Source organism: Penaeus vannamei, chromosome 20 (genome assembly GCF_042767895.1).
Source record: "Penaeus vannamei isolate JL-2024 chromosome 20, ASM4276789v1, whole genome shotgun sequence".
In the NCBI taxonomy this organism is placed as follows: Eukaryota; Metazoa; Arthropoda; class Malacostraca; order Decapoda; family Penaeidae; genus Penaeus; species Penaeus vannamei.
Genome location: NC_091568.1, coordinates 39,817,582 through 39,830,081, shown reverse-complemented (window position 1 = coordinate 39,830,081; position 12,500 = coordinate 39,817,582). Strand labels below are relative to the sequence as shown.

The following is a 12,500-nucleotide window of genomic DNA, read 5'->3' as shown; positions in this document are numbered from 1 at the left end:
AACCGGATCCTGGCCAGGATCGGATGCCCGCCCATCGCGTGAGTTGGACCCGGACTCGGCTGTCCGCTTTCATATACTATATATATATATATATATATATATATATATATATATATATATGTGTGTGTGTGTGTGTGTGTGTGTGTGTGTGTGTGTGTGTGTGTTGATTTGTTTTTATCTATATCATATATATGTGAATATATATATATACATTTGTATATACATATATATATGTATATATGGTAATTTTCTATATTACCTTCGCCTCTCCGATATCGACGATTTTGGTATCGTTGGATTCTTCTCACTCTGTACAATCCAAATATGTAGGTTTTATTGCGCGGAAACCCCTCGTTAGCGGCAAACTTGGCCCCGATAGCTGGGGCGACGATGTCGGAGCGGCGGACGTAATATAGAAAATTACCCTAATAATATAACCCACAGTAAAAATAACCATGGTTATTCACATGACTTGTCATTGTAGGGGGCTGCGCCCCCTACGACCCCCCTTGAGGGGGGGCTACCGCCCCCAACCCCCGCCGAGAACACAAAATATCCCCCACATATTCACGGCAGGATAGAGCGACCCGACGAGGGCGGGCCACCGCCGCTCTTCTGTTCATGGTAGACCTTGTCCATCCTAATTATACTACAATCGTCTCTGTATACAATGTTGACTATGTCAAAGTTATTATGCTGATTCAGTGGGAATGTTACGAGGTAAATGTAATACGTCCGCCGCTCCGAGATCGCCGATAACTGTGTAACGCTCTAGCCTGCCGGGAATACGTGGTGGAGGTTTTGTTTCCTCGGCGGGGGTTGGGGGATGGCAGCACCCCCCCTGGGGGTCATGTGAATAACCATGGTTATTTTCACTGTGGGTTATATTATTAGTGTTATTTAACCCCGCATTTTCCCTGGATCCTTTCATGCCCTCCCCTGCTATCGGGGCCAAATTTGTCGCTAACGGGGGGTTTCCGCACAATAAAAACTATATATTTGCAATGTGGACAGTGAGAGGAATCCAACGATACCAAAATCGTCGATATCGGAGAGGCGAAGGTAATATAGAAAATTACAATATATATATATATATACATATATATATATAAATATGTATATATATGTATATATATATATATATATACATATATAGTGCGTGTATGTGTGTGTGTGTTTGTGTGTGTGTGTGTATGCGTGTGCGGCTGTGTGTGTTGCAAGTGCCCCTGTGCGTGTGTACGTTTGCGCGCGCGCGTATGTGTGAGATAAAACCGAAACTGCTCATCCCGACGCCCGTGGCACCCCCCCCCCCCCGCCAGGGTCGCCAAGTGCTTCTTCTGCTCGCTGGCGAAGGGCGAGGAGGTCCTCATCCTGGAGGACCTGCGGCCACGGGGCTTCAAGATGTGGGATCGGCGCCGAGGCATAGACGCGCCCCACGCCCGCCTCGTCCTGCAGGAGCTCGGCCGCTTCCACGCCGCCTCGCTCCTGCTGGAGTCCGAGCTGCCCGACAAGGACCTCCTGCGCACCTACAGCCTCGGCGACCACTTCATGTCGTCAGACGCGGCCAAGAAGTTGTTCGGCGGGATGGTGTCCGCTCAGCTGGAGGCGACGGCGAGGATTCTGGAAGAGGTAGGCGAGGGAGGGAAAGGGTGGGCCGAGGAAGCGAGCGAGAGAGAGAACGGGAAGGAAGGAGTGATAGAAAGAACGGGAAGGAAGCGAGCGAGAGAGAGAGAACGGGAAGGAAGCGAGCGAGAGAGAGAGAACGGATAGGAAGCGAGGGAGAGAGAGAGAACGGGAAGGAAGCGAGCGATAGAGAGAATGGGAAGGAAGCGAGTAATAGAAAGACCGGATAGGAAGCGAGCGAACTGGAAGGCAGACACAGGATCCGAGGGCGAAAGAAGCTAGATTTAGAAATTAAAAGAGAGATGGAAGGATGCTGCAGAGAAAGAAAGGAGATGGAACCGTGCTTTTGTGTGCCAGCTGGTGTCACTCGTCGAAAGACCTTAATGGCGAAGGTATATTTGATGCAAGTTCTTTTGTAGTCTTCCCTTGATAGACAGAATATTTACTTCGTGTTTATCTGGTAAATTTTATGCGTAAACAAAGGAGTTATTATTGTCAGTTTTGAAAGTGTGAATGGAAAGAATAGTTTTATTATTATGGTGTTCTTCTTATTACTTTCTGTTGTTGTTAACATGAGTATTATTTTGATTACGAGCATGAGCATAATTGTCATTATTATTATTGTTGTGTTGTTTTGTTATTATTGATACAATTTTGCTACTATATTTGCTGTTCTGGTTAAATCTGTCATCTTCCTGGTCCTAAGCTGACCGGCTGGTATGATCCAACTCTATAATAAGGCTCAATTATTAGCTTTCTACACTTAACAGTATTGAAATTACCCCTCTTGTACAGATCCCAAAATATGAGCGTGTCTGCCAGTGGCTGCACGAGACCAAGGATGAATCCTTGAACATGTTCACAGAAATGCTGGATCCAGCGAATTACAAGCCGCCGTTCTTTGTTCTCAACCACGGGGATTGTTGGAACAATAACCTGTTGTTCAGGTACGGTAGACTGTTATGCAGGTGTGCTATATCTGCCGTTTGTTTGTTTGTTTGTTTGTTTTTGTTTGTCCATTAATGACCAGGGTTTATTTTTTGTAAATAATTGTTCAGTTACTTTACTTTTGTCGTTCTTACACTTGTCTGTCCGTTTTATCTCTTATTCAGCTCTTGCAATACTTTTTTGGGGGGTGGGTAGCATCGACTAAGTGTACCTGCATGTGTTCTTTGTGCATTTATTTATGTACTAATGAGCAAAGACCTCTGGTTAAGAAGGCTCCTGAACAAGAACGAAGATCCAGGATTTGGAATTCTGCTGCGACAGGGCCATGCTTGTGGTTAGGACATGGATTTTTGGATCGGAAATCAAATCTATCTATCCATCTCTCTCTCTCTCTCTCTCTCTCTCTCTCTCTCTCTCTCTCTCTCTCTCTATATATACATATATATATATATATATATATATATATATATATATGTATATATATATATATATATATATATATATATATATATATGTATATATATATATATATATATATATATATATATATATATAGAGAGAGAGAGAGAGAGAGAGAGAGAGAGAGAGAGAGAGAGAGAGAGAGGGAGGAGGGAGGGAGGGAGGGAGGGAGGGAGGGAGGGAGGGAGGTAGGGAGGTAGGGAGGGAAGGAAGGAAGGAGAGAGAGAGGGAGAGAGGGAGAGAGAGAGACAGAGGCAGTGAGATACACACCCATATATGTGTGTGTGTGTGTGTGTGTGTGTGTGTGTGTGTGTGTGTGTGTGTGTGTGTGTGTGTGTGTGTGTGTGTGTGTGTGTGTGTGTGTGTGTGTGTGTGTGTGTGTGTGTGTGTGTGTGTGACCACCGACTTGGTTTATGTGGACAAGGTAAGGAGGGAAGGAGGGAAGGAAGGAAGGAGGGAAGGAGGGAAGGAGAGAGAAGGGAAGGAGATAAAGAGAGAAGGAGAGAAGGAGAGAGAGAGAGAGAGAGAGAGAGAGAGAGAGAGAGAGGAGAGAGAGAGAGAGAGAGAGAGAGAGAGAGAGAGAGAGAGAGAGAGAGAGAGAGAGAGAGAGAGGAGGAGTGTGTTATGTGCGAGATCCCCAGTTGGGGAGGGAGGAGAGAGAGTTAGGTAGAGAGAGAGAGAGAGTTAGGTAGAGAGAGAGAGAGAGTTAGGTAGGGAGAGAGAGAGAGTTAGGTAGGGAGAGAGAGAGAGTTAGGTAGAGAGAGAGAGAGAGAGAGAGAGAGAGAGAGAGAGAGAGAGAGAGAGAGAGAGAGAGAGAGAGAGAGAGAGAGAGGGAAGGAGGGAGGGAGGGAGGGAGGAAGGAGAGAGAGAGAGAGAGAGAGAGAGAGAGAGAGAGAGAGAGAGAGAGAGAGAGAGAGAGAGAGAGAGAGAGAGAGAGAGAGAGAGAGAGAGAGAGAGAGGAGAGGGAGAGGGAGAGGGAGAGGGAGAGGGAGAGGGAGAGAGAGAGAGAGAGAGAGAGAGAGAAAGAGAAAAAGAGAGATAGAGAGAGAAGAAGGAGAGAGAGAGAGAAAGGGGGGGCGACTATGCTTGGCGCATCAGTTACTGCAGCGTCTAGACCATGCCTATAGTGAAGTGAAGTGGAGCTTATCTGAGAACTGTAAGTCTTAGACAAGATTATTTGAAGATATACCCTCTTACTCGCAATAGGAATTTATCTTCAGTCTTAAAATACTATTTACTGTGGTAGTGACAATATGCACAATACACAGGCCTTACTATTCGGTCATGAAAGGCCCATCAAATTCGGCTTTTTTTCCTCGCAACTTTTCCATTATTAGGTAGACAGTGTACAAGTACAAGACAGTGTATCAGTATGTCTACGAGACAAAATAACAACAGTGGTAATTATTAGTATTGTTGTTATTGTTATTTTCATTATTATTGTTACTGGAAGTAGTAATAGTAGTAAGAGTAGTAGAAGTAGTACTAGAATTATCATTTGTTTGGTTCTTGTTGTTATTGTTATCACTAGTAAATCTAATGCTAGTTTTTTGCAAGCGAGGTCAGAGAAAGAGATCTTTTGAGGACACCGCGTTTCTTTCTGTGAACTTTTTTATCTTGTAAGTTTTTAAAATAGTTATTCCTTGTTTTATTAGGGCCAGGATATGACAGTCATGCGATTCGAAGACGTGCATCTAATGTACTATTTTTATAGCTCATCTTTATCTAACATCCATAGTTTAACCGCGATTCGAAGATGTGCGTCTAATGTACTATTTTTCTAGCTCATCTTCATATGTCTAAGATTCATAGTTTAACCAGATGAGTGACGAAGTAAGACCTGTCTCCTGGTCCCCCTCCCTCAGGTATGACGACTCCGGCGCCCCCGTGCAGGTCATGCTTGTTGACCTGCAGGTGGCGAGGAAGGTCTCACCTGCGCTTGACCTCAACTACTTCCTCTACTCGAGCTTCAACGGACCGGAGCGCCAGCAGAACCTGGGGCAGTTCCTCAAGGTCTACCACGACTCCTTCAGTCGCGTCATGTCCGCTGGGGGCTTCGAGGAGCTCTTCGGCATCGACCAGCTCCGGGACGAGTTCAGGGCCAAGATGCTGTTCGGTTGCATCTCAGGCATGATGATTATGCCTCTCGTGCTGAGCGAGGAGAAGGATGTGCCCGACTTCGATGTCAAGTCGGACGAAGACATGGAGCAGTATAAGGAGGAGCGTCAGAAAGTCCTCTTGGAGATGAGCAAGAGAGAAGATGGTCTGCTCAAGCCCAGGTTACTCGACATGCTGGATGAAATGATGGAGTTTGGCATCATTTCCTAGCAGAGAAAAGGACGTGTTGGATGAAATGATGGAGATTGGCATCATTTCCTAGCAGAGAGAAAGTACGTAAACACACTTATCTACTCAAACACAAGGGCTGTTCCTACTTTGACGAAGTAACTGGTTTTGAGTCCTTAAAACACGTAAACACTTAAAGTTCATTTGTACTGACTGTTCTGATAGTTCTTTGCACAATATTCCCATTCTCTGCTTCTTTTTGTTATTAAAAAAAGCAAAAAAAAAAAATGGGATTTGAAATTAACTAAGAATTTCTTTTTCAGAAGTTTGGGATTTTTTTCCGGAAGGCCAGAAAGTGGATGCTACCAAAATGTTAAATAAGAAAACTATTTAAATTTTCATATACTTTATTATACTTATAAAAACAATATTAAAGCTGACGGATTATTCTCCCTGTTATTCTCTATGTAATTATTTAATTTCCTTATGCGTTTTACAAGATCGTGAGGTTGTAGGCTACATTTTTTTTGTGGTTGTTGGCGTAAATACTACTTAACTGAAAAGCTCGCTTACTCTTTTGGGTTAATGCAAAACAGAATTCTACTGAACTTCTCGCACTCAACACCTGATGCTTCTGTAAAACCTATTGTTCCCTTTCATCCGAGGGGCAGAGTGGATCCGTTTGGCATGTTGCAGGGAGTGTTGCTCATTGTTGCCTCCGTTTGTGGTGCACGAACCGTATTCTCAGCAGCTGAGTGCGGAGCATTTCACTCAGGGACAAAAAAGAACAAAAAAAGGATAACAAAACATGATACATCCTTTACAAATATAAATATTTTGTACCTGATTTTTGTAAGTATGTTTGATAAGCATAGAAGAAAAGCTTCTTCCCAATTTCTTTGAGACAGTTTGCGAAATCGACCCCATTTGGTTTAGGAAACATAGCTATTATACATAGTAATGTGAGATAGCTGAACAACACACACAATCAAGTCTCGCTTCAAAAGTGAATGAGTAGAGAGGCTGAAGATATCAACAGTATTTTTTTCTATTTTTTTTCAAAAGGACAGACCTCACCGTGTGTATGTGTAAGTCACATATATGTATCTGTGTAGACACTCCATGTACACACTCTGCGTGGCCATGCAAAGTGCTGTACGTGTCAATAGGCCATCCACAAAATCTCAATGTTTATGCTCTGGAAGACAAAGAGAGGCATTGCACTGCACATGCATCCTTGCAGAGGACACCGATGGACAAGCCCCAACAGACTGTCTCTCCTTATTGCCAGTTGTTGAAGAAGCCCCTCCCTGGGCCGAAGAAGCCGCGTCGACGGATGGTCCTGTGGTTGAATGGCGGGGCCGGCTGGTTCCCGAAATTGATGTTGGCCGGAAGGGGCTGGCTGAAGGAGGCGCCGACGGGCTGGGTGTTGACGAAGGGTTGAGAGCCGGCGGGACTGATTGGCTGGCCGCCGCTGTTGGAGGTGCCCGGGGTGCGGGTTCGGGAGCCGATGTCGAAGCCAGCGGATCTGGAAGGGCAGGAGGGAGGAGTTGAGTGGAGGGGAGGGAGGGGGTGAGTGGAGGGGAGGGAGGAGTTGAGTGGAGGGGAGGGAGAGGGTGAGTGGAGGGGAGGGAGAAGTTGAGTGGAGGGGAGGGAGGAGTTGAGCGGAGGGGAGGGAGGGGGTGAGTGGAGGGGAGGGAGGGGTTGAGTGGAGGGGAGGGAGGGGTTGAGTGGAGGGGAGGGAGGAGGTGAGTGGAGGGGAGGGAGGGGTTGAGCGGAGGGGGAGGGGTGAGTGGAGGGAGGGAGGGAATAGAGTGGAGGGGAGGGAGGAGATGAGCGGAGGGGAGGGAGGGGGTGAGTGGAGGGGAGGGAGGGGTTGAGTGGAGGGGAGGGAGGAGTTGGAGTGGAGGGGGAGGGAGGGGTTGAGTGGAGGGGAGGGAGGGGGTGAGTGGAGGGGAGGGAGGGGGTGAGGTGGAGGGGAGGGAGGGGGTTGAGTGGAGGGGAGGGGAGGAGTTGAGTGGAGGGGAGGGAGGGGGTGAGTGGAGGGGAGGGAGGGGGTGAGTGGAGGGGAGGGAGGGTTGAGAGGAGGGGAGGGAGGGGTCGAGCGGGAGGGGAGGGAGGAAGGAGAGCGGAGGGGAGGGTGGGGGGAGGGGTTGTGGAGGGGGTGGGAGGGAGGGGTTGAGCGGAGGGAGGGAGGGGTGAGTGGAGGGAGGGAGGGATAGAGTGGAGGGGAGGGAGGAGATGAGCGGAGGGGAGGGAGGGGGGTGAGTGAGGGGGGTGAGGGAGGGGAGGGAGGGTTGAGTGGGAGGAGGGAGGGAGGGAGGGGAGGGAGGGGTTGAGTGGAGGGGAGGGAGGGGGTGAGTGGAGGGAGGGAGGGGGTGAGTGGAGGGGAGGGAGGGGTTGGTGGAGGGGAGGAGGAGTTGAGTGGAGGGAGGAGGGAGGGGGTGAGTGGAGGGGAGGGAGGGGGTGAGTGGAGGGGAGGGAGGGGTTGAGAGGAGGGGAGGGAGGGGTCGAGCGGAGGGGAGGGAGGAGTTGAGTGGAGGGGCAGGGAGGAGTTAAGAGGAGGGGAGGGAGGGATAGAGCGGAGGGGAGGGAGGAGTTGAGTGGAGAGGAGGGAGGAGTTAAGAGGAGGGGAGGGAGGGATAGAGTGGAGGGGAGGGAGGGGTTGAGTGGAGGGTCACTCCACATCAGGGAGAGTTGACCTTGATTTTTTTTTTTCCTTTCTCTCCAAACACTGAAGCTGATTTAGACAAGAAACCGTCTCTAAATATTCTAATTTCCCTCGTTGCAAATTCACATTGAAATTTACGTCGTATGACATGAAATAGAATACTTATATGAATATAATATTATATGAATATAATAGAATGAAATAGAAATAAAATGAAATAGAAATGGAATACTGCTACAACCTTTGCGCGGAATGAACGGAGACTCACAGATTGGTTAGGAATAATGCTTTCATTAGAGTGTCTCTTAAGATATGAGAATGTATGTGCAGTAGATAGTAATTTCTGTTCTCTTTACGGTAGTTGAAACGTTCTCTTAATCTGAATAATATTAGTAATGACGATGATATTCGGAACGAGTAAATGTAATGAAGATGGTCTAAAATCAATCCATTTTATGATGATAATAATGATGATAGTGGTAATAATGATGATTATGCTCATATTCTCATACTGGGATTGATATATTCATAAAGATAATACTAACGACAACTACAAGAGTAACACTACTACTAACTACTGCAACTACTACAACTTTACGTCAAAAGAAATATGTCATTAGTGTGTTAAGTATAAGTATCTGAGAAGGTTATGTAGTTCTTCATTAAGATTCTCTAAACTACTATATATTTACACTGCACAAAAGCAGAATAAAAAGCCTTGTGTTTGCTTCCAAGTCCAGTACAAAGTCAGAATTAACCAGCCAATTTACTTTTTACTATTTGTCTGTTTATTTAAATAAATAATTCATTACTTGTGTCTGGAGGTGTAAACAAAATATACGATTTCTGAAAAACTAGTTAATAAAAAATCATTCTGACAACCAAACCACCTTAATTATCTACTGTGCTTGCCTGACAACTACTAACGGTCAGTGGAACAAAGGCAGTCGGTCTGTTAGTGTCACATACCTACTTCCGAAGAGCGACGGGTATGTCGAACCCGATGCTCCTGTGAAAAAAAAATGTCGACTATGTCATTTTTTTTATGTATTATGTTGGGAATAAGAGAAAAAGGGTTGAGGAGTGTCTCTCGTTCTCTCATAGCAATCAGTTGCTGTATTGTGTTCCTTGTAAAAAGAAGAAATATAAAAATGTGAAAGTGAGTTCGTGTGTTTTGATGGGAAAGGCTAGATCAGTAGCAACTCAAGGTGTCATGGTCGATCATTTTGGTGTTTTTAATTTTCAAAAAGATTGGAAAATAATGATTATCATAATCACCTACTCTCCTCATCCACAGGGCTATTTTGATGATTGTTCAAGGAAAATACAACCACTAAAAATAATTATTTTCCATCCTTTTTGAAGACTGAAAAGACCCAAATGATCGACCATATTTCACAAAGCATCTGGGACTTTTGTGACGTCATCAAAATAAACAGACGCCATGACACACCTCCTCGAGTTGCTACTGATCTAGCCTTTCCCGTGTTTTGATCATGGTCTTTGGTCGTATCTTAGAGAGCGCAGGGGCGTACCTTTTTCCGAGAGGGCGCTGGCTCTAATTTACCGTCAAAATGAGAGAGTGCAGGCTTATATTATTCAATATTTTGATCCCGATTTTGGTGACATTCACAATTTATCTTAAAATGAGTAAGTTTCCCCCCTTATTTTTCGAATAAGAGGAGACAGTTGCTAACAAAGTGTTCGTTGTACACCACTGCCCCTTGGTAAGGCCCTAAACAAGTCTGCAATTGGCTCTATATACTGTATCATCACAGTCTCGCGGATTATTATACTAAATCATTTCTTATTAACCTTTCCCTTCCCTATCCATCACCACAATGTCTCTTTCCCTTTTCTTTTTCACCTTCTATGTCTCCTTTCTCCTTATCCCTTCCTCCCTTTCTCTTTCCACTAATCCCGTGGTCCCTATTTTTCTCTAACTTGACTTTTTCTACTTCTGTCTCTTCTTCGTAAGTATCTAAACATCTCATTTTCCACCTATTTATTCCTCTACCTATTCTGCATTCTTGATTATCGCCATTTTTTTTTTTTTTTTTTGCTCCTTCGTTTCCTATATTTTTGTTATATCTCTTTAATTATCGTCTCTCTCTCATCTCCTTAGCTCCCTCTATCTCTGCTCAAATTCCCTCATATCCTCCATCTCTATATCTTGATTATCGCCTCTCTCTCCTCTCTTCAGGTTCCCTTATCGCTCCCACCACTACATCTCTTCGATTATCGCTTCTCTCTCATCCCCCGCATCTCTATATCTCCCTGATTATCGCCTCCTCCTGCCTCCTCCTCCTCCTCCTTCCATTCCCGACTTACTTCCTGTAGCAGACGCAGCAGGAGGGCATGAGGACCTCCTCGGGTTGGATCTTGTTGCTGCCGACGGTGAGCATCCTCCGGTACACATACTTCTGCCTGCACACGGTCCTGATCTCCGGTGGCAGTGGGGACTCGAACTCACAAGCCGTGCCCTCGCTGCAAGGGAACGCACGAGGGTTAGTTCCGTCAGGGCAAGAGGGGAATGCGACACTTAGGGCCACGGTTTCGGAGGGGAATGCGACACTTAGGGCCACGGTTTCGGAGGGGAATGCGACACTTAGGGCCACGGTTTCGGCGTTGTTTGGCGTTCGTATGCTAGTAATGAGAGATCAATAGGTAGTATGTTCATCAGATATAGAAATTTCGTATGAAACACAAAGATGAATAAGGAGTTTGTTTGTAAGATATATAGATGAGTTCGTGTGAAACCATATTCGTATAAAAACGTATGCTATTCATCTAATTAAGTACATTTACTCATCGCTCTTGCTGCAAGTAGAGAGAGAGAGAGAGAGAGAGAGAGAGAGAGAGAGAGAGAGAGAGAGAGAGAGAGAGAGAGAGATAGAGAGAGAGAGAGAGAGAGAGAGAGAGAGAGAGAGAGACAGAGACAGAGACAGAGACAGAGACAGAGACAGAGACAGAGACAGAGACAGAGACAGAGACAGAGACAGAGACAGAGAAAGAGAGAGACAGACAGAGAGCCAGACAGAGACAGAAAGACAGAAAGACAGAGACAGACAGACAGACAGAAACAGAGACAGAGAGAGAAAGGAAACACGTACTTTATGCACTTCTCGACTCTGAGCGCCTGTTCCACATTCTCCTGGTTGAGCACGAAGACCCACTCGTTGCTGGAGGACTTGGCTCGCTTGGGGAAGATCAGCGTCTCCTCCGACTGGCACACGGGCGTCTCAGAGGCCCCCACACGCGTCGACAGTGGGCGTGTGCGGAGTTCCACCAGGTTCTGCAGCGAGAGTGAGGGGGAAAGAGGGGCGGGTGAATGGGTTGTCGAGTGGGACATCAGGGAGTAGATACTGAATTTTGTGATGGTATTTTTTTCTTATGATGTCCTTTACAGCTTGATATCCGCATAATAATAATGATAATAATAATAATAATAATAATAATAATAATAATAATAATGATGATGATGATGATGGCGTGCTTAATTATGATGATGATAATAATAGTAATAATAATAATGATAAAGATAACAATAATAATGATAACAATAACAATAATAATGATAATAATAACAATAATAATGATAACAATAACAGTAATAATGATATCAATAACAATAATTATGATAATAATAACAATAATAATGATAATAATAACAATAATAATGATAATAATAACAATAATAATGATAATAATAACAATAATAATGTACATACGACATACTCTGAATATCATAAATTTCTCAAAAATTTTTTTTTAGCACAAAGTATTCTAGGAAATGATAACAAGCCCATTTTTCATTGATGCATGACTGAGTACCAACACGTATTACAAAAATTACCCATCGCCTAACTCCGCATAATCATGAAAATCACCCAAAAGTACTTACGTCATTCAAAAGGTCTTTAAACAGGGGATCTTTCACGACCGAGTTGACACTGGGATCAGCCAACAGGAACTGGATATGCTCTCTGTAAAGGGGAATTCAAGGATTAGTATAGAGGATTGGATTATAATACAGGAAGGCGCGGAGAAGAGCTGAACAAGGGATCGAACCCCAATGAAGCTGTTTTGAACCTAAAGGATTGTTATAGAGGATTGGATAATACAGGAAGGCATAGACAAGAACTGAACAAGGGATCGAACCCCGATGAAGCTGGCTTGAACCTAAAGGATTGTTATAGAGGCTGGAATAATACAATACGGCATGGACAAGAGCTGAACAAGGAATCGAACCCCAATGAAGCTGTTTTGAACCTAAAGGATTGTTATAGAGGTTGGAATAATACAATACGGCATGGACAAGAGCTGAACAAGGAATCGAACCCCAATGAAGCTGGTTTGAACCTAAAGTAAAAGGGGTTCGAGTCACTGGCAGGGAAGGTATTTATTCATACGTGGTAATATATATTCTCTTTCTTTCTCATGAAGAATAGATTAGGGGAATAACCAATGGGTAAATGTAGGGGGAAGAGAAAAGGGAAGTAAAGAGTAAATA

The 12,500-nt window shown here is 44.8% G+C and overlaps 2 protein-coding genes across 4 annotated transcripts in view; one reads left to right on the top strand and one right to left on the bottom strand.

Annotated features, from left to right (window-relative positions):
• The window catches only part of LOC113810576 (uncharacterized), an 11,802-nt gene extending 6,020 nt beyond the window's left edge, over nucleotides 1-5,782 (top strand). For all 3 annotated transcript variants that reach the window (XM_070135509.1, XM_070135508.1, XM_070135506.1), the window contains exons 3-7: nucleotides 1-38; nucleotides 1,320-1,629; nucleotides 2,419-2,570; nucleotides 4,896-5,420; nucleotides 5,640-5,782. The exon at nucleotides 1-38 is cut by the window's left edge. In XM_070135509.1, the coding sequence (XP_069991610.1) occupies nucleotides 1-38; nucleotides 1,320-1,629; nucleotides 2,419-2,570; nucleotides 4,896-5,358 (963 nt within the window). In that variant the 3' untranslated portion in view covers nucleotides 5,359-5,420; nucleotides 5,640-5,782. The remainder of the gene's footprint in view (nucleotides 39-1,319; nucleotides 1,630-2,418; nucleotides 2,571-4,895; nucleotides 5,421-5,639) is intronic.
• The window catches only part of spz (Spaetzle domain-containing protein), a 20,651-nt gene continuing 13,856 nt past the window's right edge, over nucleotides 5,706-12,500 (bottom strand). Inside the window, exons 4-7 of the mRNA XM_070135510.1 lie at nucleotides 11,892-11,973; nucleotides 11,101-11,282; nucleotides 10,319-10,474; nucleotides 5,706-6,844 (exon numbers count right to left, since the gene is read on the bottom strand). Coding sequence (XP_069991611.1) covers nucleotides 6,598-6,844; nucleotides 10,319-10,474; nucleotides 11,101-11,282; nucleotides 11,892-11,973 — 667 coding nt within the window. The 3' untranslated portion in view covers nucleotides 5,706-6,597. The remainder of the gene's footprint in view (nucleotides 6,845-10,318; nucleotides 10,475-11,100; nucleotides 11,283-11,891; nucleotides 11,974-12,500) is intronic.